This window comes from Xiphophorus couchianus, chromosome 13 (assembly GCF_001444195.1).
Source record: "Xiphophorus couchianus chromosome 13, X_couchianus-1.0, whole genome shotgun sequence".
Taxonomy (NCBI): domain Eukaryota; kingdom Metazoa; phylum Chordata; class Actinopteri; order Cyprinodontiformes; family Poeciliidae; genus Xiphophorus; species Xiphophorus couchianus.
In genome coordinates this window covers 6336071-6359483 of record NC_040240.1, presented here as the reverse complement: position 1 = coordinate 6359483, position 23413 = coordinate 6336071, and the positions used below count along the sequence as shown (strand labels likewise).

The 23413-nt window shown below is 39.6% G+C and overlaps 3 protein-coding genes across 5 annotated transcripts; all 3 read left to right on the top strand.

Annotated features, from left to right (window-relative positions):
- Positions 1 to 562: 562 nt before the first annotated feature.
- gjb9b (gap junction protein beta 9b) lies at positions 563 to 9711 on the top strand. 3 transcript variants are annotated; one of them, XM_028036641.1, is made up of 4 exons: positions 563 to 720; positions 4054 to 4265; positions 8024 to 8497; positions 8665 to 9711. In XM_028036641.1, exons 3-4 carry the CDS (start codon positions 8108 to 8110, stop codon positions 9091 to 9093), a joined length of 819 nt encoding a protein of 272 aa, XP_027892442.1. In that variant the 5' UTR covers positions 563 to 720; positions 4054 to 4265; positions 8024 to 8107; the 3' UTR covers positions 9094 to 9711. The 3 variants fall into 3 exon arrangements, with proteins under 3 accessions (XP_027892442.1, XP_027892441.1, XP_027892444.1); XM_028036640.1 differs by lacking the exon at positions 563 to 720 and having other exon boundaries at positions 3507 to 4265; XM_028036643.1 differs by lacking the exons at positions 563 to 720; positions 4054 to 4265 and adding an exon at positions 4294 to 4450.
- Positions 9712 to 9930: 219 nt separating this feature from the next.
- On the top strand, positions 9931 to 15851 carry pef1 (penta-EF-hand domain containing 1). The gene is made up of 5 exons (XM_028036639.1): positions 9931 to 10067; positions 12281 to 12563; positions 13998 to 14153; positions 14614 to 14757; positions 14872 to 15851. The coding sequence occupies exons 1-5, from the start codon at positions 10047 to 10049 to the stop codon at positions 15099 to 15101; spliced, it is 834 nt and encodes a 277-aa protein (XP_027892440.1). The 5' UTR covers positions 9931 to 10046; the 3' UTR covers positions 15102 to 15851.
- A 3847-nt stretch (positions 15852 to 19698) lies between these two features.
- smim12 (small integral membrane protein 12) lies at positions 19699 to 22266 on the top strand. The gene is made up of 2 exons (XM_028036908.1): positions 19699 to 19791; positions 21147 to 22266. Exon 2 carries the CDS (start codon positions 21170 to 21172, stop codon positions 21443 to 21445), a length of 276 nt encoding a protein of 91 aa, XP_027892709.1. The 5' UTR covers positions 19699 to 19791; positions 21147 to 21169; the 3' UTR covers positions 21446 to 22266.
- Positions 22267 to 23413: the final 1147 nt, after the last annotated feature.

Sequence of the window (23413 nt, the reverse complement as noted above, 5' to 3'; positions counted from 1 at the left end):
TTAACACCTGCGCCACAATGATGATGAAAAGTGCATGCAAGCATCTCACATGTTGCAAAACGCCAGCAGCGAGGGCAGGGCGGCAGAGATCTGGTGCAGGTTGCAGGTCCAGTCACAGAGCTCAAGTTTAATCTCAACCAAACAAACAAAACAAGTATAAGAAAACATCTCTTTTAAAGCCACAGGCTGTGTTGCAATAATATCAGGTGTATTTAAGAGGCCTTCTCTGATTGACTCACACTATCTTTGGTGCTTACGTAACTAACGACAACCAATGTTGCAGCATCTCTTACATGCCACTGTTTTTTTCTTATCCCTCAGCGTCCAGATGAGATTTTTTTTCTGTATTTTTGGTCTACTTAACAGTACTTGCCTTTCTTTCCCTTTTCTCTTTCTCCCTTCCTGATTTACAGAAAGGAAAAGAGTATTAAAAGGATGGAGCATCAGCATTCTCTAGAGGCCAACAGAGGGAATGACATAGTCTTTGTTGAAAAGCATTCATCTTTCCTCTCTGTCTGATCTTCTTCCTTTCTGCGTCTGCTTGCTGCAGAGATAGCATCATATTTATTGCAGAATTCTGCCGTCTCCAGACAGTTCTATTTTGAGCCGGATAGACGCTCCTATTTTTTAATTTTTTGTTTTTTTTTAGGGTTGACTTTTGTGCATGTGAAAACAACCAAAATGAAATAACCTGTCTCGTGGCTTACAAAGAACCTACAGGTAACTTTACTTTGACACACCCTAACTGAACTTTAATAAGTAAGTGGCTGTGGGGAATTGTTTACTTTGGGGTTTTTTTTTTTTTTTTGCTGCTTTACCTCAAAATTTACAACAACAAAAAAAACAGAGCTCAGTGAAAACATCTGTTTTAGTTTCCACTTGACACATTGCAAATTCTTCTTGTAGGAGCATCTGCAGGCTCCGTGCTTTGGGTTATTCCACCTGGTGTACATGTTGCATTCATGACAAACCCTGGAAGTGGGTGGGTCGGCATGTCACTTGGAAACTAAAAGGAAAACAAAGCAACCAAGGGCTCTATATGGGGAAATGAAAGGAAAAGAAAACCTCAGCCGAGACTAACCCTCCCTGCAGAGGAATGCCAGGGATTCTGTGCCATGAAGATGAATTTATTTGTTTTCCTGCAGGAAGACTGAACTAGTCTGATTAAATTGTATGTGCTGAGCTGACAGAAAAAGAAAAAAGAAGAGTTTGCTTTAGGGAACCTAAATGTGACGCTATAAGGGAATCTGGATATGTTTTTACTCGCACCAAATTTGCATTGACATTGTCGCGCCATCGTTTTATTTGCCATAAAACTCTCATTTACTGATAAATCCTGCAGCGGTTTTCTTCCACGTTGTTTAAAGCTGCTGTTTTCATCTGTGTGAGATTTCCATGTTGTGTTGGCCAAACCTTTGTCTGCAATGCTTTGTGTGCATTCAGCACCATGCAAATACCAACTTGAGTATTTTTAGTTTGTCACCTGACAGACATTTTGCATAGCTGAACAACACAAAGTAGAACATAATTGTGAGGTGCAAAGAAAATTATACATGATTTGCTTTATTACAGTTTGTTGTAACAAATGGAAATCTTAAAAGCATTAGTATTCACCCCACTCCAATTGACACTTTGTAGAATTACTTTTCTACTTTTGTAATTTTTACCCAGAGTTTTATCTCCGACAGACTTACACGTCTAGATGCTACAATTTGGCCACATTCTTTTCAAGAGACCATAAAACTCTCTTGAAAAGATTAGACATAGAGCATCCATCCACCCATTCATCCATTGTCTATACCTGCTTATCTTTATAGTGTCACGGGGGGCTGGAGCCTGTCTCCACCGGTCATTGGGCCAGAGGCAGGAAACACAATGGACAGGTTGCCGGTCCATTCCGGGGTTACACAGAGACACACAGGACAAACAACATTCACTCACGCTCTCATAGAGCAACTAGGGACAACTCGAGCTGCTTCTCCATCGTCAAGTCTCACTTTAACCCATTAATGGCTGGCTTGGTTCTACCAAACTAGTACTACTGTACATAGTTCCAGAGTTTCACACCAAGGTGGCACAAAACCTTTGCTCCAACCTGATGGTGACCAGAATGCACCGTTTCTCGCTTCTTCATTGCATTCCCTTTCTTCAGAGAGGCGAGCTGCTAAATCACGACAATTCTGATACAAAAGTTGACGCGTGTTCTGTAGGTAAGCTAATCCAAAAACACATGATTGTTACTTTAACTGTCATGGTTTCTGGACTGAGGGAGGAAGTCAAAGGACCGAGAGAGCTACCTACCTATGCATGGCGAGAACCTACAAACACCCAACAACAAACCAAGTTCCAGCAATCGCCATTCATTATCAACTGGGTTTAGATCATTATGTTGATAGATCCATTCTGAAATGTCTTTGATCTAAACTGCTGCAGCTTAGCTCTAATTATACATTTCAGGTTTGTGTCCTGATTCTCTTCACCTGTTTCAAATTTTTTGGCACCTCAAACAAGTTTTCCTTCTAAGATGTTGTTTATTTGACTCCATCTTGTAATAACCTCTACAGCTACTTCCTCATAGCTGCTGAGAAACCAACATTCCCACAGCTTGATCATGAGTCCGTGTAGGAAGATGTTTTCAGCATGAGTGTCTCTTCTTACCAGAGTGCCTGTTTACTGTAACTCCAACATGACAAACTGCAAACAGGGCTTTTTTCGACAGTGACTTTTTTTGATCAATTAAAACCACGTTTGTGGAGTGCGTGACTGGCAGATTGTCCCACCTGAGCTGTGGACCACAACACATCATGCAGCTTCACTAGATGATTCATACTAGTTATCTAGTGGGTCATCTGCTAGTATGAGTGGATAACTATATCTTGAAGGGTTTGTGTTATAACCTTTCCATTTTCCAATGATGCATTGAACTGTGACTTTTTTTGTAGGTTTGGATATTGTTTTACAACCAAAACATTATCTTTGTCCTGTTTGTTGTGTCCCTTGATCTTCAACATGCTGTTTGTTCAAAATCAATCAATCAATCAAATTTTATTTGTATAGCACATTTCAGCAGCAAGGCATTTCAAAGTGCTTTACATCATTACAAACACAGAAACAAAATGCAACATAGAATCAACAATCAAAACACGACATTAATTCAAGTTCCATCAATAAATTTGTAATTGATTACATTTCAAATGCAATTCTAAACAGGTGGGTTTTTGGTCTAGATTTAAAAGAAGTCAATGTTTCAGCTGTTTTACAGTTTTCTGGAAGTTTGTTCCAAATTTGTGGTGCATAGATGCTGAAAGCTGCTTCTCCTCGTTTGGTTCTGGTTCTGGGGATGCAGAGCAGAACCAGAACCGGAAGACCTGAGAGGTCTGGAAGGTTGATACAATAAAAGCAGATCTTTAATGTATTGTGGTGCTAAGCCGTTCAGTGATTTATAAACTAACAACAGTATTTTAAAGTCTATTCTTTGAGCTACAGAGAGCCCGTGTAGGGACTTTAAAACTGGTGTTATGTGCTCTTTGTTAACTAACAAAGCTCTGAGACCTTAAAAGAACGACTGGATTTGTCCTGACATTAACTTACACAGTTACGCTATTGACTTTTTGGATTACTTCTGAATGGAACTGGTTGATTTGATTTGGGAGTTAAAACAAATGGATGCCTCAATTTTCCAGTTTTTGTTAGAGAAGTTGGGAAATACTCAGAAATCTTCATCTTCACAATTACAGTATCATAAATTGTAGTGGTTTGTTACAGTAAGTCAAAAATAAAATACATTTAGGCTTGCATTTGATTTGTAACAAAATGTGAAAAAGACTGGAGGGGGGAGAGAATACTTTCGTAGGCACACGAAATCCTCTTGTAAACATAAAAAGATTGAGAGGACACAAAGTGAAACTTAAAGGTGAAAAATGTCGACGACTCAAACAAAGAATCTCGTTTAGTCACTTTATTTTTAAGTGTAGCGAAAGTATTTCTCTGTGTTTCTCTTTCTCTTCTGCGACACATTCTCTCTGCCTTGCCTTTCATCTAAACACTCGGCAGGTTTTCTCATGCCCGGCCAGGACACATTGGAATTACCTATGGGTGTCTGAGTGAGACGCTCCACCCATCCTCGACTGATCCGACAGGTCCACACCTAAAACCATCCATATGGAACCGAGTCATTTTCTGTCTACGCAGTAGGAGCTGAAACACGACACTTCCTCAGCAGCCAGACAGGATTTCTGTGTTTTACCTTCCACTCCGTGTCTTTGGTAAGGTTCTTTGTTTTTTTTTTCTTGTTTCATATAGACAGATGCTTAGGAAATTAGATGCAATTCAGATTAGTTACCGACCTTCAGTACTTTTCTTTGAATGCTAAAAATAGAAGAGAAAGAAAAAAGAGAAAAGAAGACTAGAACAACAACAATGAAACAATTAGAGGAAGTCATGTTAAGAGGTAAGATCAGTCATACAACTTATAGATGACATGCATAAGGGAAACTAATAGGCTACTGAATTGATTGCTCTCTATTTAAGACCGAAATTACAAACAGAGACAAAATCCAAGTTAAACCGGTCAAAAAGAGGAATGCATGGAAAGTTCCACGAGAGAATGTCAACCACCTTTTACAATAAAGAGGCTTGGAGATGTATTGTTTTAGCTGGAGAAGTAGATGCAACTAACTTAACTCGTAGAGGAAGTTCTAGTCAGTTTATTTCTTCTGCCAAGGGGCTCATGTACAAAGTATTATTGTATTACTCTGTATTTCTGATACAATATTATATGCTACTTGAGAATTAAAAAGGTGTATTTATTCTGTGTCCTGTAAGAGTCGCACTGAGGTTCTAAATGCAGTTGTTTGAATGCAGGTGCGTAAACGCATTGCACAATCTGAAAGAGAGTGATATGTGTGCTTTGTGAGAAGAAAGAAAAAGGACAAACCCTTAGCAAAGAGATGATGGGACCAGCTGCGGCCGTTGGGGAAGGCGATGTTGCATTTGGTAGCAAATAGGAAAAACAAATTGCTGGCCGGCTGATGCTGTTTTTCTCAGAATAGATACACTCTGAGATTTCTCCTCCCACCCCAATTTTGAGATGTCACCTAAATTTTACTCTAATTTACGTGAGATTTGTCGAGGAATGGCAATACTTCCTGAAAAAGAGTTTGGAGACGGACCAAGAAGTTGGCTGGCAGCTGGAAACGGGTTTTTCTCAGCCGAAAAGGCACCGACCAAGATGTCGAACACTTAAAAATAATATTATCGGGGACGGCGTCGTAGCTAAGCACAACCAACTCTTCAAAGTGGAAGTTGAAGATGACTCGAAGACGGCTGTTTTAACCTTCAGTGAGGTGTTCAAAGATTAAGAGAGATAGCCAATCAAGTCAAATGAAATCTGATTTGATTTGATGAAGAGATAAAGCAACGACGTAAGAAGATACTTAAAAGGAAATACAACATGCAGAGACATATAAAAAAAAGCAAGACTTCTAAGAAGATAACAGGAAGGCCATATGTAGAGTTGCCATCTTTGTCTCTATAGTTATATATCAGGTAAACCCCTCTGGAAACAACACATGAAAAAAACAACTAGACGTTTTCCTGATGTCATTGGAAGCAGCATAATGCTCTCAATGCTAATTACCCAAATCATTAACTTAAGATGATAGAAACATTTTAAAATATCAACTCCGCAAACATTTTGGTTCTGAAATAAATTGAAATGAAATCACAATTTTCTTTTTTCAAAAGACGTATTGGTAGGTTGAAACTTGTCCAAAATCAGAGATTAATAATTGCCCTTGGAAAAACTTTGTTATTACTATAGATGAGCATCATCAGGGACAAATGGATGTAAATGCAAGAGGCCCGTCTTGCACAAAATGCCATGCATTAATACTCCCAAAAAGCATCGCTCAGCAGGTAAAATTGCTCAGCATCTAAGTCTGAGAGGAACGGGCCGAGGCGCACTCTGAGATTAATGCTCCTGTCTGGATCATCCATTTATGAGGAAAGGTAAAGTGTGGGTAGCATCAGCGTCGACTGTACGTGTCTGCTTTTAAATAGTCTCTGTTTTGATCCCCGTGGCATTTGTAGAGTTGGGTCTTTTTATGCTGTTGTAATTTAATAGTCAGACATGCTGGATGAGAAAGTAAATGGAATCTGATTTGACAGCTCAATATGTCCACGGTGATGCTGAGACGTTGACAGAGAGCATTTTTTTGAATCCAGATGCCAGGGATTAGACGAGACGGAGCCGAAATGGAACGGTGGGCAGTGAAGCTGTTATCCAACTTCTTTTTTTTTTCTCACCCCCTGTCAGACTGCCAGTGTTTATCAGAATGAGATGTAAATATAAAAAGGAGTTTTGGGAGAGTGAGGAGGTGGGGGGGCACTTTTTTCTTGTTATTGTAAAGTCTGGCACTTTTAAAGGTACAAACTCTTTCTGATAGCTACACTTAAAAAAAAAAGTTTGTACTTAAATGCTTTGAAACACAAGACATTTCTTTAGAATGTGTACTCAATCAGGACAAGACATTAACTATCAGGAGGGACTGACGTCAGTCAGACAAAGCTCCCACGTCCATATGCACAAATCATAGGCTTTTCATACTTTAAAGAAGTTGGACTCCAACTTCTTTAAAGTTGGCATCATACTGACGGCGCCGTTTGCCTGTTGTGCGGCATGTTTCAAATACTGTTCAAACATTTTAAGCGGCTTGCTAATAGAGTCAAGAGTATTAGTTTGTCCTCCCTACAAAGGCAGGCTCTGATGATGACTCACCCACTGAAGTGTAACGAGTCAGTTTTAGAAAACTCCACTCAGACTGAATGTGAAACATCTTTTTAACTGGAAATACATTTGTGAAAGTAATGCCAGGCAGTTTGTATTCCACCCACTTCATTAACATGAAAGAGCTGCTTATGGTGTGTGTGTTGGGGTGTGCAGGCGGGGGTGGGCGTGTGTGTGTGTGTGTGTGTGTTAGGAACTGAACACACCATTAAAAGAACAACTGCAGTGGTTCTATTGCTACTGTTGCAGTTTAAGCATCATCAATGCAAAGACTCAACGGAAAAATGTGTCTTGCTTCCCTTTGTATTTTAAGACATTTTTATTTATCAGAGTAAACGGGGCTAAAAAAAATTTATGTAGCACATAAAGTTTTGGGTTTTTTTTAAATATCCTTTTCGCTCCATTTCACAATTCTCCACAAGGACAGCCTGAGGGCATAGAAACAGCCAAGAGTTTGGTCTTAATTGAAAAGAAGTCAGAAGAAAGTCATTGTTTACAAAGAAATCCTTAAGAATTTGTAAGGATTTGAGTTTTCTGTGCGTTTATTTAGGTTTCTGTGTCAGTTGAGTTTCCGTGTTGTCCGGTCTACCCTTGATTGATCCCACCTGTGTCTAGTTCCCCTGATTACACTCTGTGTATTTAAATCCACCTGTGTCTCTTGTTTGTTGTTGGGTCCTTGTCTAATGTCATTGTCTCTAGCTGTGTTTCCTTTTGATACCAGTTCTGAGCTCCTAGCCTTCTGCTCACCTGTGCTGCCTGGATTTTGTGCATTATTCTTCATTAAACCATCATTTTCTCTACTACCTTGGTCCACTGCGTCTATCTCACCACTCTGCAACCTCAAAACATGACCGAATTCCCATTTGCCACAACCACAATAGATGGTTGTGGCAGCATTATGCATTGGCCATTGTTTTTTTGAGTGAAGACAGGGAAGAGAAAGGGAGGAAAATAACCAGCGCCCCATTATCAGCAAACATGGCTTTGATAAGCATGAATCTGCAATTTTACTCTGTCAAACATCCCATATTGGGAAAACAATCTAGTTTGCCAACTGAGGTTAGGACTGTTAGAAATGTCTGTATCTGGTTTAAACAAATTATCATCCTTGTTTGTAAAGTCTCAAGCAAACTTCTATGGAAAAAATTAGATTATTTTATTTGTCAAGCTGAAACATTTCACTTTTGCTTTCTCAGCCTTTAGTCTTTTAATTCTCTTTTCTTCCCCTTTTCTCAGGTTGAAAGCATCAGGACTTCTGACGATTTCCAGCTTCTCTCCTGACCCTCTTCCGTCCAAACACGCACCCATAAGTGGGCAATCATGAACTGGGGTAATCTAGAGGTGCTCCTGAGTGGAGTTAACAAATACTCCACTGTGTTTGGCCGGGTCTGGCTCTCTATGGTGTTCATCTTCCGGGTCCTGGTGTTTGTGGTAGCAGCTCAGCGGGTGTGGGGCGACGAAAGCAAAGACTTTGACTGCAACACTAAGCAGCCAGGCTGCACCAATGTTTGTTACGACCATGTCTTCCCCATCTCCCACATCCGCCTGTGGGCCCTGCAGCTCATCTTCGTCACCTGCCCATCGCTCATGGTCGTCGGTCACGTCAAGTACAGGGAGAAGAAGGACATGGAGTACACCACCTCCCACAAGGGGGAGCACTTGTATGCCCGCCCTGGAAAGAAACGTGGAGGCCTGTGGTGGACTTACCTGGTAAGAAAGATGGATTTAGCAAAATTTGGTATCCTTGATTTGACTTTGACATGAAGTTGGGCTTAGAAATTCTGAGGAGAAAAAAATGTACAAACTTGCATCAAAAGTGACATTCCTAGTTAATTTATTCTTTCCCACGTTTGACACAAATGCATCCCATTTTACAGGTGAGTTTGATCTTCAAGGCGGGCTTCGATGCTGGCTTCCTCTATATTCTGCATTTCATCTACAAGGGTTACGACATGCCCCGCCTGACCAAGTGCGAACTGCCACCTTGCCCCAACGTAGTGGACTGCTACATATCCCGGCCCACGGAGAAAAAGATCTTCACGCTCTTCATGGTGGTCTCCTCTTCTGTCTGCATCTTAATGTGCATCTGTGAAATGGTGTACCTCATCTTCAAACGTATCAAAAAGATCATTATAAGGAAGAAGGAGTACGACATGCAGAGGTTCTTGGAAAGTCACAAAATGACCCCTCTCTCAGATCCAAGGCCGTTCAGATCCAAAGAAAGAGTGGATCCTACAGTATCTATTCAGAATCTCAACAACATCAAGACTGAAGAAAAGCCTCTTAAGCGAGTGGAGGAAAGCTAGCAATACACTGTCCAGAGTGTTTTTGTCGAACGCCATGGAGAGATGGAGTTCTCCACGAGAGAAAACGCCAGTTGCTTTAAGCAATCCTTTAATGTGGATTTGTAAATAATTTAGATGATATTCTGAAGGACACGATGTGCACCTCTTCTCTCTTAACACAGAGGTCTCCAGTGTGAAAGGATTGTGTGTTTGACTAGTCTTATTTGACTGGTTGTAATTGTGTTCTGGTTGTGCTTTCTGTAATATTTGTAAATAACTACAACACCAATAAATAAATGAACGTGGCCACTTATGAGGATGTAAGCATTGACCACGAAGAACTATAAATAGTATTGAACAATGCTTAGCATTTTCTAGTACAACTGAATGACTCAGTTTTATTTATCTCAGGTAAATAGTCTTATCACACCCTTTGATTACAACTGCTTCACAATAAAAGTTTATATTTTTCATGTAGCTGGACAGTTGTATTTTCATAAACCTATTTTAATAGAGCTTTAACAATAAAATAGTTAAAAAAGAGAGTTTGAAAAGGGGGTAAAGACACATATTGAAGACGTTTTGCTTTATATTTTGTATTTATTGATGCAACCAATAAAGTCGTTATTTACAAACAAATGAAGAGTGTTATTGCAGTTTATTCTTTGTGCAAATCATCGTTCTGCATTGCCACAAGGTGACGTAGTGACTGACTCATTTAGTAAGTATTGGGTTGGATGTACAGTAGGGAGGTGCTTGTTGTGGGTGGTTGTTTTTTCCTCTCCCTTTTTTCCCCCGTTTGTCTACATTTCTGTCTCTTCCCGCCTCTAGCGTCCAATCAGAAGCTGAGCTCACTTCCGGAGTGTCAGCGTGACAGAAAAAACGGACCAATAACACACGCGGAAAAGCCGGCGCTGTTTTCCATACTGCGGATGTGTTTTTGTAGCAGGAAGTGAAGAGTTGTCAAACAAATCATGAGTTTTCACTACGGACAGGTAGGACAACTTAATGTTTTTCTTTTGTTTCTTGCTATGGTGACTTATTTAGTGGTTTAATTAGTGGATTGTGTGTTCCGCAGCCTTCGTGCGACACCGCCAGTCGTTTATGTTACACCACAAACGACTTTTATTCATTTGTTAACTGAGGGGTTGTTCCAGACTCGATTGTGTATGTTCAGAAATATTTGCCTACTGTCACTAAAACTACTCGGCAATAGTTTTAATGTATGTAGTGGGTTTTTTTTTAATGTATAAGAGTTAAAATTAATGTGATTTCCTAAGTACTACATGTTCTAAAAGTTCGATGCTGGTTTAATAATAAACTAAACTCTGCGCATCCTAATTTGAATGTGTCTTTTAAAGTGAATCAGCCACGATTCCGTATATTACGGTAACCTGTGGCATACGTTTATATATATGTGTGTATATATATGTCAGTTACGTAGGCACTGACTTAATCATAATCATATTTACAAATATATATATACCCTGCATGTTATTGTTTACATAAGGAAATTCCGCGCATGCGGACAACTCTTGAGGGCAAAAGGACACTCCTTTGACATGTCATCCATAGCCGCGCTGCCGCCGTAGAATAATTCCGTTAACTCAATCAGACTTGGACATGTAGATATTATTAATTTTGTGCTGTGCGCCACAGCAAAGGGAAAACCCGTTAAAGTCCAACTCAAAACCACTTCTTTCTCGCGCTGACTCGTTGCCATAGCAACGGACAACAACGCCACAAAAGAAAACCACTCAGATATTTCCCACACAAAAAGCAGAACATTCAGTCTGTTACAGATTTTAGGATTAATGTTTATTTTGCGATTTTTGATAAATGATTGCTGTGGTAGGAGGAGAAAACTCTAAATATTTCACTGCACTTGACTGTATGGCTAGCTCGCTGTTACTGTCTCTTACTCTGCAGTTGTGGAGTCGCAATGTCTGGGATCATGAGCGCCCCCTGCCATGAGGCAAGAGAACTGCCTGCCTCACCTCGAATCTGTTTTTTGCCGTTTCTGATCGCTCCTCAGCACACGAAACATGTTACACACACAGTTGGTGACAAAAAACACTGTTTATTTTTGCTTATTTTTCAAATAAGCTAAATTATGAAAAATCAGTTCATATATGAAATGTTTTTCAACCATTTTATTGGCGACGTACAAACAGGAGGAGCATGTTCTCATAGAAAGGCAGCCATGCAGTTAGCCAGAGGTTGCCGCAATCCCAGGTGAGGCTCAGCTCGCTGCTGCTTCACCGGCTTCTTTTCCGAGCATTTGAATGGGAAAATGCCAAAATTCAGCGATTTTGAAGAAATAATATATATCATTACATATTATTTTTCCATGATGACAGGGGAGGCTGTGCCTCCCCTGATCGCATATCACTTAAATATATATATATATATATATATATATAATCAATTTGAAGTGGAAAAATGAAGATTGTTCCCCATGTGGTGAATTTTTATCCTAAAGAATGTGAATTACAACACCTGATTAGCCACTGATTATTAATAATTGTTTTTTACAGTTTTTGATTTGAACGACTTTATATTTGGACATTGCTTTTCAACAATTTTGACAAATAAACAAACTTTTTCTCTATTATTATGCACTGTTGTACAATGGTAAACACCTCAATTATGATTACGTCAGTTCATATAAACAGGGAAATATTTTATTTGGGCTGTGCATCAACATTGATGACCTTGACTGAAATGCATTCCTCCACACACTTATTGGCGGCCTTGTAAAGATGTGTTCTTATTCATATATATTCAAAATTCAATAAAGAATTTTTGAATTTTGAAAATAATTGAATGTGTTATTACAATAGCAAGATCTAAATTGTTTATCCAGAGAGAACATACAAACTCCACACAGAAAGACCCCAAGCTGGGATTTGAACCCAGAACCTTGTCTCTGCAAGGCGACAGTACTACAAGCTGCACCACTGTGCAGCTCAACTTGCATTCTGTTAAATTTAATTAGTAAGGGCACATCATTACTATGTATTTTTGCTGCCTTGTAGCTCCAGAAACTTTCTTATCTCATGCAAATTTGCACCATCATACAATCGTACACAATTTATAAAGGAAACACTGTTAAAATGGGGTTCTATTATTATATTTTTGCTCTGATGCCATAGAATCGACTCAGAATCACTTGAATTCACCTGTTTTCCTTTGTATCACTGTGTAGGGGTATCCAAGAGGAGGCCACCCAGCTCAAGGTAACCCATATGGTGGAGGCCAAGAGGGCTACAGGGGTCCCCCTGGAGGTGGAACAGGCCCCACTGGGGGCCCATATGGGGGTTATGGAGCTCCAGGTTATGGTGGGCAATATGGGCATGGACCTAGTGGCATGCCTGGGGGTTACGGAGGACAGCCTTATGGAGGACAGGCTTATGGAGGACAGGCTTATGGAGGACAGGCGTATGGAGGACAGCCGTATGGAGGACCTAACCGATACAACGCTCCTGCAGGTAATTCCACTCAGCTGCTGCAGCTCTGTGAAGACTTCAGTAGCTGTAAGAGTAAAAAAAAAAACACAACAAGACTGCAAGATTGACCTCATACTTCTTCTTTGTTGCTTCTTTCTTTTGCTCTGCGGTGGGATGATTGATAAAAAAATAACCTGCGTTCCCAGATACTCATGCAGAGACGCGGCTCAGTTTGTGGATCCTCTGCAGGTCTATGCAGCTGGAGTAATGATGTAAGGTGAAGTCAGAGACAGATGGGCAGGAAGCGCTTTTTGTGTGCGTGTTTGATTGCACCGTTTTTAGTCGCATCTAAATCAGAAGCACAAATTCTACGTTTCCATCTCTTCCCTGCAGAAACTGATGTCAGAATGTCACCTGTTGTTCTTCCCATTCATGTTCATGACAGTCAACCATCTCTTTACTCCTCCTCCTATCACACTACAATGTGTTTTCTAAGTCTCCATGTATTTCCCACCATTTAATCAGGTGACTACCTCTTGACCTAGTACCGATTCTCTCTTCCTGAGGATGGCTTTTCCAGCCCTGTGAGGCATATTTACCTGATTTCTTTCTTTTTTTGGAGCAGTGGGTGTGAATGCTGTGGCTTTTCAAAAATATTCACACCAAATTTTCACACCGCACAAAATCTGTCCAATGTGCTTTTGTGCTATTTGAAATAGGATAATACAAAATGACACCGAGCCGTCAAGTGGAAGGAAAAGGATAAATTGTTTTACAATACATAGTATTTCTTATAAATAAATATCAGAAAAGTGTTGCATGTTTCTTTTTTGCCACAAAGCACAGCATCTGTCTCATTCAACCAGAGCACCTAATTTGACATTTGTCCTCAGGATGGTTTCTGAGAAACTTTAAATAGATTTTTTTTTGTGTTCTTTCAAAAATGTTTTTTTTTTGTTCACTTTTCCTTACAAGCCACATTTTCATTATCGTTGCGATGCTGTTTATTTGTATTTATTAAATTTTTTTTTATTTGTTGTCTTTTATTTCTATTTTTTTCTTTTAAATTTCTTTTGTTAGATGGTCTTTACTAAGACCTTCACAGAAGAGCTGGATTAATGTAGGGATTAGATTTTGTGCAGGTGAACTCTGTTTACTAATCACTTTCTAAGGGGAATGTATTATTCAGGATTTTAATTTGTGGGTTTCTTTGTAAAAGGGGATAGAGTGCAAAGAGAGAGCATGCCATTGTCTGTGCAATGCACTATATATCTAGGTTTTAGAGTAGGTTCTTAAGATATGGAATATTGTTTAGTGGTCTCAAATCTGATTTAGGGTGCAGAATGGAAAAGTTTTAACTAAATACAAGGAATAGAAACACTAAAAGAATATTTCCTGGCTTTTGGCTTTTAGAAAAAAAAATGAAACAATGCTGAGACTGCTCATCTTTCTTTTTTCCCCCGGTTTTATGTGTAGGTAACATCCCTCCTGGTGTTAACCCGGAGGCGTATCAGTGGTTCTACAGCGTCGACGCCGACCAGAGCGGCTTCATCAACTCGAAGGAGCTGAAACAGGCCTTGGTCAACTCCAACTGGTCCAACTTCAACGACGAGACCTGTCTCATGATGATCAGTGAGTCGCACGGCTGCGAATGGTTTAAAATGCCAAAAACGGTTTTTAGCATGTTGACAGTTCAACGACACAATGGTGCGGCGGTGTTCCCCACTGGCAAAGTGGCACAAATGTGACCTGGAAACAACAGGCGTTAATTCAAGCCACAGAATAAGACATTTTTTAAACTTTAGCTCGGTTTCTAGTCCAGGGGAGGAACAGGAATGCTCTCTCTTGATTCCTGCTCCATTCCGATTACATTTGCTGGCAGGGACCTAATGTTATCTCCAGCCATAATGAGAACAATGTGACCTCTGTGGACCGGTGTTAGAAGCAGAAGGTCTGCGGTGATGGATGGGGGGGGGGCTGCTGGGAAACGCACTAAAACATTTATGCTTTAGTTTGGAAGGACTGTGAAGAAAAAGTTTTTTTTTTCCAAGGGTTGTTTGTCTGAACTTGTGTTTCTCGTGTCTTCTGCCAGATATGTTTGACAAGACGCGGTCGGGTCGGGTCGACTTGTTTGGTTTCTCAGCGCTGTGGGATTACATACAGCAGTGGAGGGCCTTGTTTCAGCAGTATGACAGGGACCGCTCGGGATCCATCAGCGGCACAGAACTGCACCAAGGTATCCATGTTTCATTACCTTGTCTTAAAGGTGCTGCTGGTCATTTATTTATTCTATATATATTCACTGTATACCCCTCACATTTTTTCCCCCCTGCCCTCTCTCCTTTTTCAGTTTTAACTCAGATGGGCTACAAGCTCAGCCCCCAGTTTTCCGAGATGCTGGTGCAGCGCTACGGCGGGAGGGGCGGCCCCCAAGGCATCCAGCTGGACCGCTTCATCCAGGCGTGCACGCAGCTCCAGAGCATGACGCAGGTGTTCAGGGAGCGAGACACCGGCATGACGGGCAACGTCCGCCTCAGCTATGAGGACTTTCTCGCCGGTGCCGTCACGAGGCTGATGTGAGCGCGGCTCGGCCAACCTGCCCCGCTCGCAGCCGCTGGAAGGCGCGCTGTCATTTCGAGCACAGGTCGACAGCTGCTCGGATTTTCCGTGCTTCGCCAGAGGTGCCTCCCACCCCCACCCCCACACTTTGCGGTATATTCAGCGTAGCGGCAGTAGCTGCATTTAATTTGATGGTTAGAAGCCTGACGTTGCTCTCCGAATGAGGTGCAGAACCTTTACTGGCACGTTCACTGCGTGACGGGGTTTCTAATATCTGCTCCTGTAAGATGTTTGTCTACATAAAACCAGTCCGACCAAGGATAATGGTTATAGTTAGAGAATTTTTTTTGTTTGTTTTTTTTTTTTACTTTTTTTGCAAAAATGTCTTTAAATGTGGTGCTGAATTTGAGTTAATATGTAATTACAGATGATGGGAACATTACAGTTATTAGATTTATTGTCACACTGAGGCCTCGCAGTTTAATCAGGCCTTTTCCAACTAAACCATTAAAAACGTGTCTTTTTTTTGTTGTTGTTTTTCTCACTCTGTTTAACACATTAATCAAATATTTCTTTGTACAACTGTACAGATTACCATGCAGTATGTAAAAATATCATGTGGACCTTCTAAAATGGAAAACAAATTGTGTGCAAAATATGAGTTTTTGGAATTTAGCGCAAAGACAATATGAAAAACATATATATATTCCGTAGTCATGAGTTTTGCTAAATGATTTGTGATGGTAATAAATGTATGTTTTGCCATTTGTACGCATCCTTGATTCTATTTACTAACCTGATATGCATACAAAGCAACTAGAATCCATTTTTAAATTTGGTTTTCTGGCCATTTTAACAGGATAATTTGTCTGCCACTAAAATAAAGACATGCCAATTCATTTTCACCGGATTTGCTCTGACCGGTGATTGGCAGATCAACACTGAGAGCTTAATACTCCTAAATCTGGACATAGTTATAATTTCAAGAAAGAACATCAACCAAACTTGATATCTGCAGATGTAAAAGGCAAGAAAGCATAGTTGGTGCTTTACTCCATGTTTGATACATGGGTCTGTGTTATAAAACAGTTAGCCTAAGCTTAGCATGCCTATTATAATGAGTTGGTTATTTATCTTCTAAAAGCTTTGAAGAATAATGGCTGTCTAAACCTTATTCTAGAGAAATATGCCACCATTGACGCTTGATCTCAGGATTAAAAATGCTCACGATTTTGACAGAAAGTTGAGTGTGACCCTATCTGAACCTAAAAATGCCCATATAGTTACTTTGTTTTGTTTTTCAGTGAAGTGGTGTGAAAAAAAATGAATAAGCAGCTGTCTCTGTCTTTCCTCCCCACATCTGGTTCTTTTTTTCTTCACCATCTGTCCCCCTGCTTGATTAGTTTGTGGAAAGAATTGTTGTGCTTCACTCCGAATTGGGTAGACATGGAATATGAAAATCCCATTGTTATGGTAAGCATACTGATTATGGTTATCAGTATTATCACGGTTTTGTCAACATATGCAAAACGTATTGCTACAGATGATGGGTAATTCGCCAACGTTGGGAGACAATCGCATAAATGTTGTTTGTAATGTCATTACCATGATGATCATTTGCATTTCACAAACCTGGCCTTTATAGAAGAGTTGTGTTTGCAGTTTGCCACTAACTGTGTTACGAAACAGCAAACAGGCTTTTTCAGAAATGAAGTTTGCCTGTACACTGTCGAGGTTTGGCGATTCGCCAAACCACGACAGTGGCGAAGCCGTTCTGTCCGCGTTGACCACGGTTCCAAGTGTGGAGCAGCTAAAGTCGGAGCAAGAGAAATGCTTAAGACAGTTTGGTGAAATCAGATCCGGTTGTTTCAAATTTCAAGAGACCACGCCTTCAGCAAGCAATTGTTTCTGAGTAGCAGAGGATCTGGATTCTCCGTACGAAGCAAAGCGTAGAATGAGGGGCTGATTTTACCAGGCTAGATTTGAGTTATATTTTTGCTAATTATTTCTTACAAATTTTCATCACCCCCTGTTGGTCTATCATCCCATTAAAGCACTTTATGATTTGTTATTACAATGTAGCAAAATGGGAGGGGGGTGGAACAAATACTAGAGGACGTGATGCATGTCCAAAGGTTTAGCATGTTTTACGGTTCGGTTCACTGAAACCCATTTCCTATTACATGGTCTTTTTCTTCCTGACTTCTGTGATTCAGCAGTGATTTAACTTGAGTCCTGTCACTTTTCCTCATGTGTAATGAGGAAATTTCCCACCACTGACCATGCCTGACATCTGTAATTAGCTCTAACAAATAGGTTGAGTCTACGGGACTTTAGTGTTACAGGGCTGGGACACTCTGCTCTGTCAGGCTCGGCTCATGATTTGGATTGATAGAAATAGCTGCGTTGTTTTTTTGTTTGTTTTTTTTTTTCAGATGCAAAATATTGGCGAGCATGGCTCTAAATCTCATTTAACGAACAAACGGACGTTTATTAAATAGACCCACCGCTGCCAAGTTCAGCTGGTAAAGCAGAACTGGCACGGGCAATGTTGTTAGCCTGCGGGAGTAAGTGTGTGTGTGTGTGTGTGTGTGTGTGTGTGTGTGTGTGTGTGTGTGTGGCAGGAGATGAGCACATTTCTCCTTATTTGACAGCACTGATCACATGCCAGTCCTGGCAACTGAGGGATGCAGAGGTTTAAAGAATGATTTCAAACATAATCACCCACACAAGATTAAACTTAATCACAATTCCGGATTCATTGAAACTAATTTTAACAAATCTGGACATGGCTCCGTGTGTTTTTTTCCCCTCTGGAGCTTTACTGCAAGAAACCATTAAGTGAAAGCCAGCCACCGCTGTGTGACAGGCTGGCTGCTTATCGACTGCCATAGATCAACTAGGTGGCGAGGATTGTTGTTGTTGTTAAATGGAAAAGTTTCCAGAGTGGGGGCCGAATAATCAGTGTCATCAATCAGACGTAGCTTTGCAAAGAAGGCTTACTGATTCACTACCCAGAAAACCATCGTACCGAGTCTGATATTGCTTCTCCTATTGGGTGAAAGAAATGCACTTTGAGAGAGACGTAGGCTACCACTTTAAATCTGTACTTCTTCACAGAAATGCACCATTCTTTCTCTGCTAGTGTTTTCTCCATTTTTTGTTTGTTTTCTTAGTCTTGGTGTTTCACATAAGCATGTTTTAGTATATTCAGGAAGGATAACCTGAACAAATACTGGATGCAGTTTGTAGGCAAATTTCTCCATGACAATTGCTATGAAAAAGCTATGAAATAGCTTTTTCATAGCAATGTATATTAAACAAAGCTTTTAAACCTAAATAAAAAACAGATATTCAAACTGTGTTTTTATATGTGTGGCATATAAAAATAGAGTACCGTTCTTGTTTCCTTACAATTGCTTTTAAAGGGAAGAGGACTGGTTCTAAATGGTGTCTTCGACATTAAAGTATTTTACCTGGGACTTTAGCTGCCAAGTCCATCTGATCAGGGAAAGTTTTGAGTGTGTTCCTTAAGGCAGTGTTTTTCAACCCTGGTCCTTGGGGTCTTTATGCAGTCAGTGACCTTTCGTACAAACCGGAGCAGATTGGAGCTTGGATAAGAGTAAGGTCATCCAGGTCTGGAATCCTCCTTCCAGGTTTCTTTGACCCTACATAAATTGTATGTTCTATGGGTGCGGAAACTTGACTGGTTACTCTGGAATTTTTACCACGTGCAGCTATGTAAACATTATTAATTTTGGAAAGTTACCCATTTCCTATGTTACGGCTGCTTAGTTAGGAAAGTTACAAGTGTTAAGAGGTTTTTTTTCTAGCTTGAAGGCATGGATCAGATCCCTCGTAACAGGAAGAACTGGATTTCGCAAGAACGGAGCCAACAAAGACCTACACCCATTAAGACTGTGAAACTTGGGAAGTCATCCAGCGTAATCCGATAGACTGCCCCTGTGAGCATCATTTTAAAAGTGGTCATTCCTGATCTTGTCTATAATGGTCTTGCTTGCAAGGATATGAATGTTCTTTAAAAAAAGAATATTCTCCATTCAATCTGTTACTTTATGTTTCTGTCCAATACCAACACACTATATTGTCATTGATGAATGGCTATTTAAGTGGATATCTAATTTTCTTCAGGTATGAAAAAGTACACAACATTGCAGGAAAAGAAAGGTCATCTTGCGAACAAAGTAAAATGCTATGATGACATTAGCTCCACATTTAAAAATACATAGAAGAAATGCATAACATCAACAATTTTACTCCAGAATGTGTTCAACTTAAAGGAAAAGCCAGAACATGATTTGTAGATCACACATTCAAATAATGCTCCACGTGAGAGGAGTTATAGTTTTAACCAGACACCTGATTTCTGATTTATTCCTTACCAATGACCCTCAGTTTGTGAATTGTTAAATCCAGCTGGTGATGTTTATAACATTCATTTTAGATATTTTGTTAGTTGTATATATACAAACTTAAATACGGAGATACATTTTATTACACATCATTTTTAGTCGCTGGAAAAAGTAGCTGAGGGAGTACATATTGCTGGGCATTCAGTGCAGTGTACTATATTTACCAGTAGGGGGTGGTAAAGCGCAGAAGAAAAACTGGCGAATGACGTTGATACAGGAAAGAAATTGGAAACTCACGGAAATGACGTCTCTCTAGAACAAATGTGTTAACAGCAGAGGTGAGTGTGGTCTTATGAAATGAATTAACGGCGGTCAAAAATGGTCAAACTAAACAGTGTGATAGTAATTTGTTTCTTGGTAGACATAGTAAACTAGTAGATTAATATTCATACTTCCGGTGCCCGTTATAAGATTATGAATATCAAATACTTCCAGCTATGCCAACCATGGTGATGCTGACTTTGTTGGCTGATATTCGTGCAATACTTTATCTAAACGTGTTCGTGTTCTGGGGGTTTCTTTGTGTGAGTTTTTAATTAAACTCATGGTCAGTTTGTGCGCGCTCATTCGACTGGTCAGCTCGTGTTTTGTGGTATTTTGAGTCAAAAATGGCGAATTCTGTTAGACTGTTTAACTACATTACCAATAAGCAAAGTCTGACATAAAATGAATCCTGTAATAATAGCAGAGACCAGGTTTTCAATTCGGCACTGAGAAAACTGGCGAATTTGCGACATTGTAATGACTTTTTAACAAATATAGGAGAACTGAAGTTTACCGGCTGGTAACATTAAAGATATTAACCCTTTAATATCGGTAAAATAATAATAATTTGTAAGATTTATCGCCTCGTTTGAGTTAAAGCCGCAAATAATCATGATTAAAAACAACAAAGTCCTCCATCTGTTAATTCTAAGATTTTGGCTAGCAGGATATAACATTGATCTAGTCTCTGCAAATTTCTACAATTGCTTTAATCTAATCTGAAATATGAACAGAAAACCACATCAGATTTTCACAACATTAAATCAGTTGAAATACTGTTTTACAAAAAAAATGCCTCCTTGCTGCTTTTATTGGATTTTTGAGAGTAAGTAGCAGCCAGGTGTTGCTAAACTGCTTGATTATCTAATTATCAACAGGTGGCTCCTCTAGAGAAAATGGAGTTGCAAAGTGATCAGCATGCACCTTTTTTAAAAACTTATTTTTTCCCCCCTTTCTTTCAGACTAATTAAGTTTCTGCTGAGACTAATTGTCACAATTGACTATAATTTGTCCACATGAATATTTTTAATCGACACACTTATTTTTTTATTTCTTAATCATTTTAATTTATTTGTGTTACATGTTGAAGACCTTGGAACTGACTGTAGCAACAAACCTGTAGAATTGATTATTTTCTGGTCAAAAACACTAGACTTTATTTCCTTGACAATGGAAACTAATTTTGTTTTAACTGCAGGGATCTGGCTTTGACCACAAGAGGGGGCCAGTAGACAGAACATGATCACTCTGGCATTAGAAGTTGATGTTTCCTAAATAGTTTTTTTTCCTGTTACTGTCCTTAAAAGAACAATCTGTGCCACAATTTCTCTCTTACTATTATATAATTTATCTATTTTCTACTCTTCAGGGCACCTGGGAAATTAAAGCAGCATGTGGCCCGTAGTGTGGACTGCGATGCGGACCTACGCGCCGTACATCACCTTCCCTGTCGCTTTCGTGGTCGGCGCTGTGGGCTACCACCTGGAGTGGTTCATCAGAGGCACTCCAAAACCTCGGGAGGAAGAGAAGAGCATCTCGGAACTGAGGGAGGAAAGAAAGCTGCAGGAACAGGTGGGAACAGACGGCACTCAGGTGCTTAGCCTTAAAGAGAAACTGGAGTTCACGCCTAAAGCTGCTCTCAACAGGAACAGATCTGAGAAGAGCTAACTCATGTCGCGACAGACTTGTTCTTGCAGTTTTTTTTTTTTTGTTTTTTTTTCCTTTTCCATCAAGGGGATGGTTCCCTGGGAACCGAAGAGGTGAACCAGAGGACAAAAATCACCCACTGTTCTACTCACCTGAGTAGTTTTCACTTGTCATCTCCTGAAGATTCAAAGCCAGCCCGGCCGACAGTAAACACATACAACCAAACACACTCTTGCTATTCTTTGTAATCAGGTAAAAATCTTCTATCGGTGAATTTTCATAAGATTTGACAATGCATAGATGAACATTTCAATCAAGCCACTCTAATAACATATTTATTGAGCCTTTAAGTGTTTATCTAATGGATTGTTTTTACTTGCGCATCTCCACTTGCCCAAAAAAATCGTGTTTATTCATGTCATATTACAGCAGTATGAGCCAGATATTATTGTGGCTTCATCATTAAGTCACTCAATTTTTATTTATTTTTTGGTAATTTCATTCGAAGATATTTTCAAGATGAATGTTTCTCAAAGTGAGTGTCCTTTAATCTTTTCTGAATGTTAGAAAAGAAGTAGTAATTATCTTGCTGGAAGTGGGAAAAGAAAGATGGCTCTTTGTTGTTCCTTTTATCTCATCTGGCCTTTGAAGGTGTGTGGTAAAACAAGCCAGCAGTACAGGAGGTCTCGTTGGAGCTGTAACCTTTTTAGGAGTATTATTTGTAACCTGAACATGATGCTTTCATTTTAGAAAGTCTGGATGGTTAGTACTCCCAGGTGTATAAATTGTGTGTCAAAGAAATTATATGAAATAAAGGAAATCTATGTTCATAAATTGAAAAAGTGTCCGTTGCTGACAAATCACACAAAACTGGTTTAATATTCGTCACAAAAAACGTAATTTATTCCAAATGTGTATTCAACATAATAAAAAGTAACTTTGCTAATCAATAACCTTCTCATTCAGCTCTGAAAAGCTAAACGTATTCCTGAAGGGAAATCAACTCATTCATCTTTACTCTGTTGGATCATGTCAAACATGATCATTGAAAAAGCATTGATGCATCTTGAATTTTCACATTTCACCACCATAATTCTATTTGTTAGGATTTTACTTTTGTTTTTTGTGTTTTTTGTAATCTGAAAAGTGAGGTTTGCATTTGTATTTTGTGCCTTGTACTCCAATACCCCTGAATGCAATCAGGGGTATTGGAGTACAGGGGTACAATCAATTGATTCACCATAACATAGCTTGCCACAAATGCTAATGTTAGTTTGCATAGCAAATGATGACTGCAGATAAATGGATTTCCTGTACTGGTAAGCTGTTTTTCCGCCATTAGGACATTGAACAGCATACACAAGGATGATTGACAGCGCTAAGACCCTCCTCCTGGCTCTGATTGGTTGTTTTTGACAGAGCGGTTCATTAACAGTAGCATTCAGAGGATGAGGAGGAGCTTGATTTTTTTTTTTTTTTTGCACAGATTATCTGTGTCATACTGACGGGATGCTGCCTCCACATGGTGACATATTTAATAAATATGGAAAACATTTTTCTAAAGGTTACATACTGAAGCTTTAATATTAGACATCTTTAAATGATGCAGGTTTAGCCTTTAACACACTGTCAGCATCTTTGAAAATATAAAACAGGCAAAGTGTTTTTCTTCCAAGTTGATTCTTTTTTTCCCCACCATTCACCTGATTTTTGTTTTCTCTCGCTTCGAACTTCCAAAAACCTCCGGAGGGAATGAATGTTAACAAGAGATCTGACATTTAATGTGCTGGTAAACGTATACGCTTGAGTCAAGACCTCTTTTACTTTCGTCATCGCTACAGCGAAATGCGGGTCTGAAAATAAAAACTGACTGGAATTAGTCACAGGCTGAATCAGACAAATGAGACAAATAAGCAACAGAACTGATCCCACTGTTTGGGGTTTTAAAAGTTGGTCCCAGACCAATTCTGTGGTAATAAAATAAAAGTG

Excerpts from the sequence above, each read along its gene's own strand:
- gjb9b (XM_028036641.1), top strand. The coding sequence starts at position 8,108 with ATGAACTGGGGTAATCTAGAGGTGCTCCTGAGTGGAGTTAACAAATAC. Across the intron at positions 8,498-8,664 it reads GCCTGTGGTGGACTTACCTG|GTGAGTTTGATCTTCAAGGC; the intron begins GTAAGAAAGATG and ends CCCATTTTACAG.
- pef1 (XM_028036639.1), top strand. The coding sequence starts at position 10,047 with ATGAGTTTTCACTACGGACAG. Across the intron at positions 10,068-12,280 it reads TGAGTTTTCACTACGGACAG|GGGTATCCAAGAGGAGGCCA; the intron begins GTAGGACAACTT and ends ATCACTGTGTAG. Across the intron at positions 14,154-14,613 it reads GACCTGTCTCATGATGATCA|ATATGTTTGACAAGACGCGG; the intron begins GTGAGTCGCACG and ends GTCTTCTGCCAG.
- smim12 (XM_028036908.1), top strand. The coding sequence starts at position 21,170 with ATGTGGCCCGTAGTGTGGACTGCGATGCGGACCTACGCGCCGTACATC.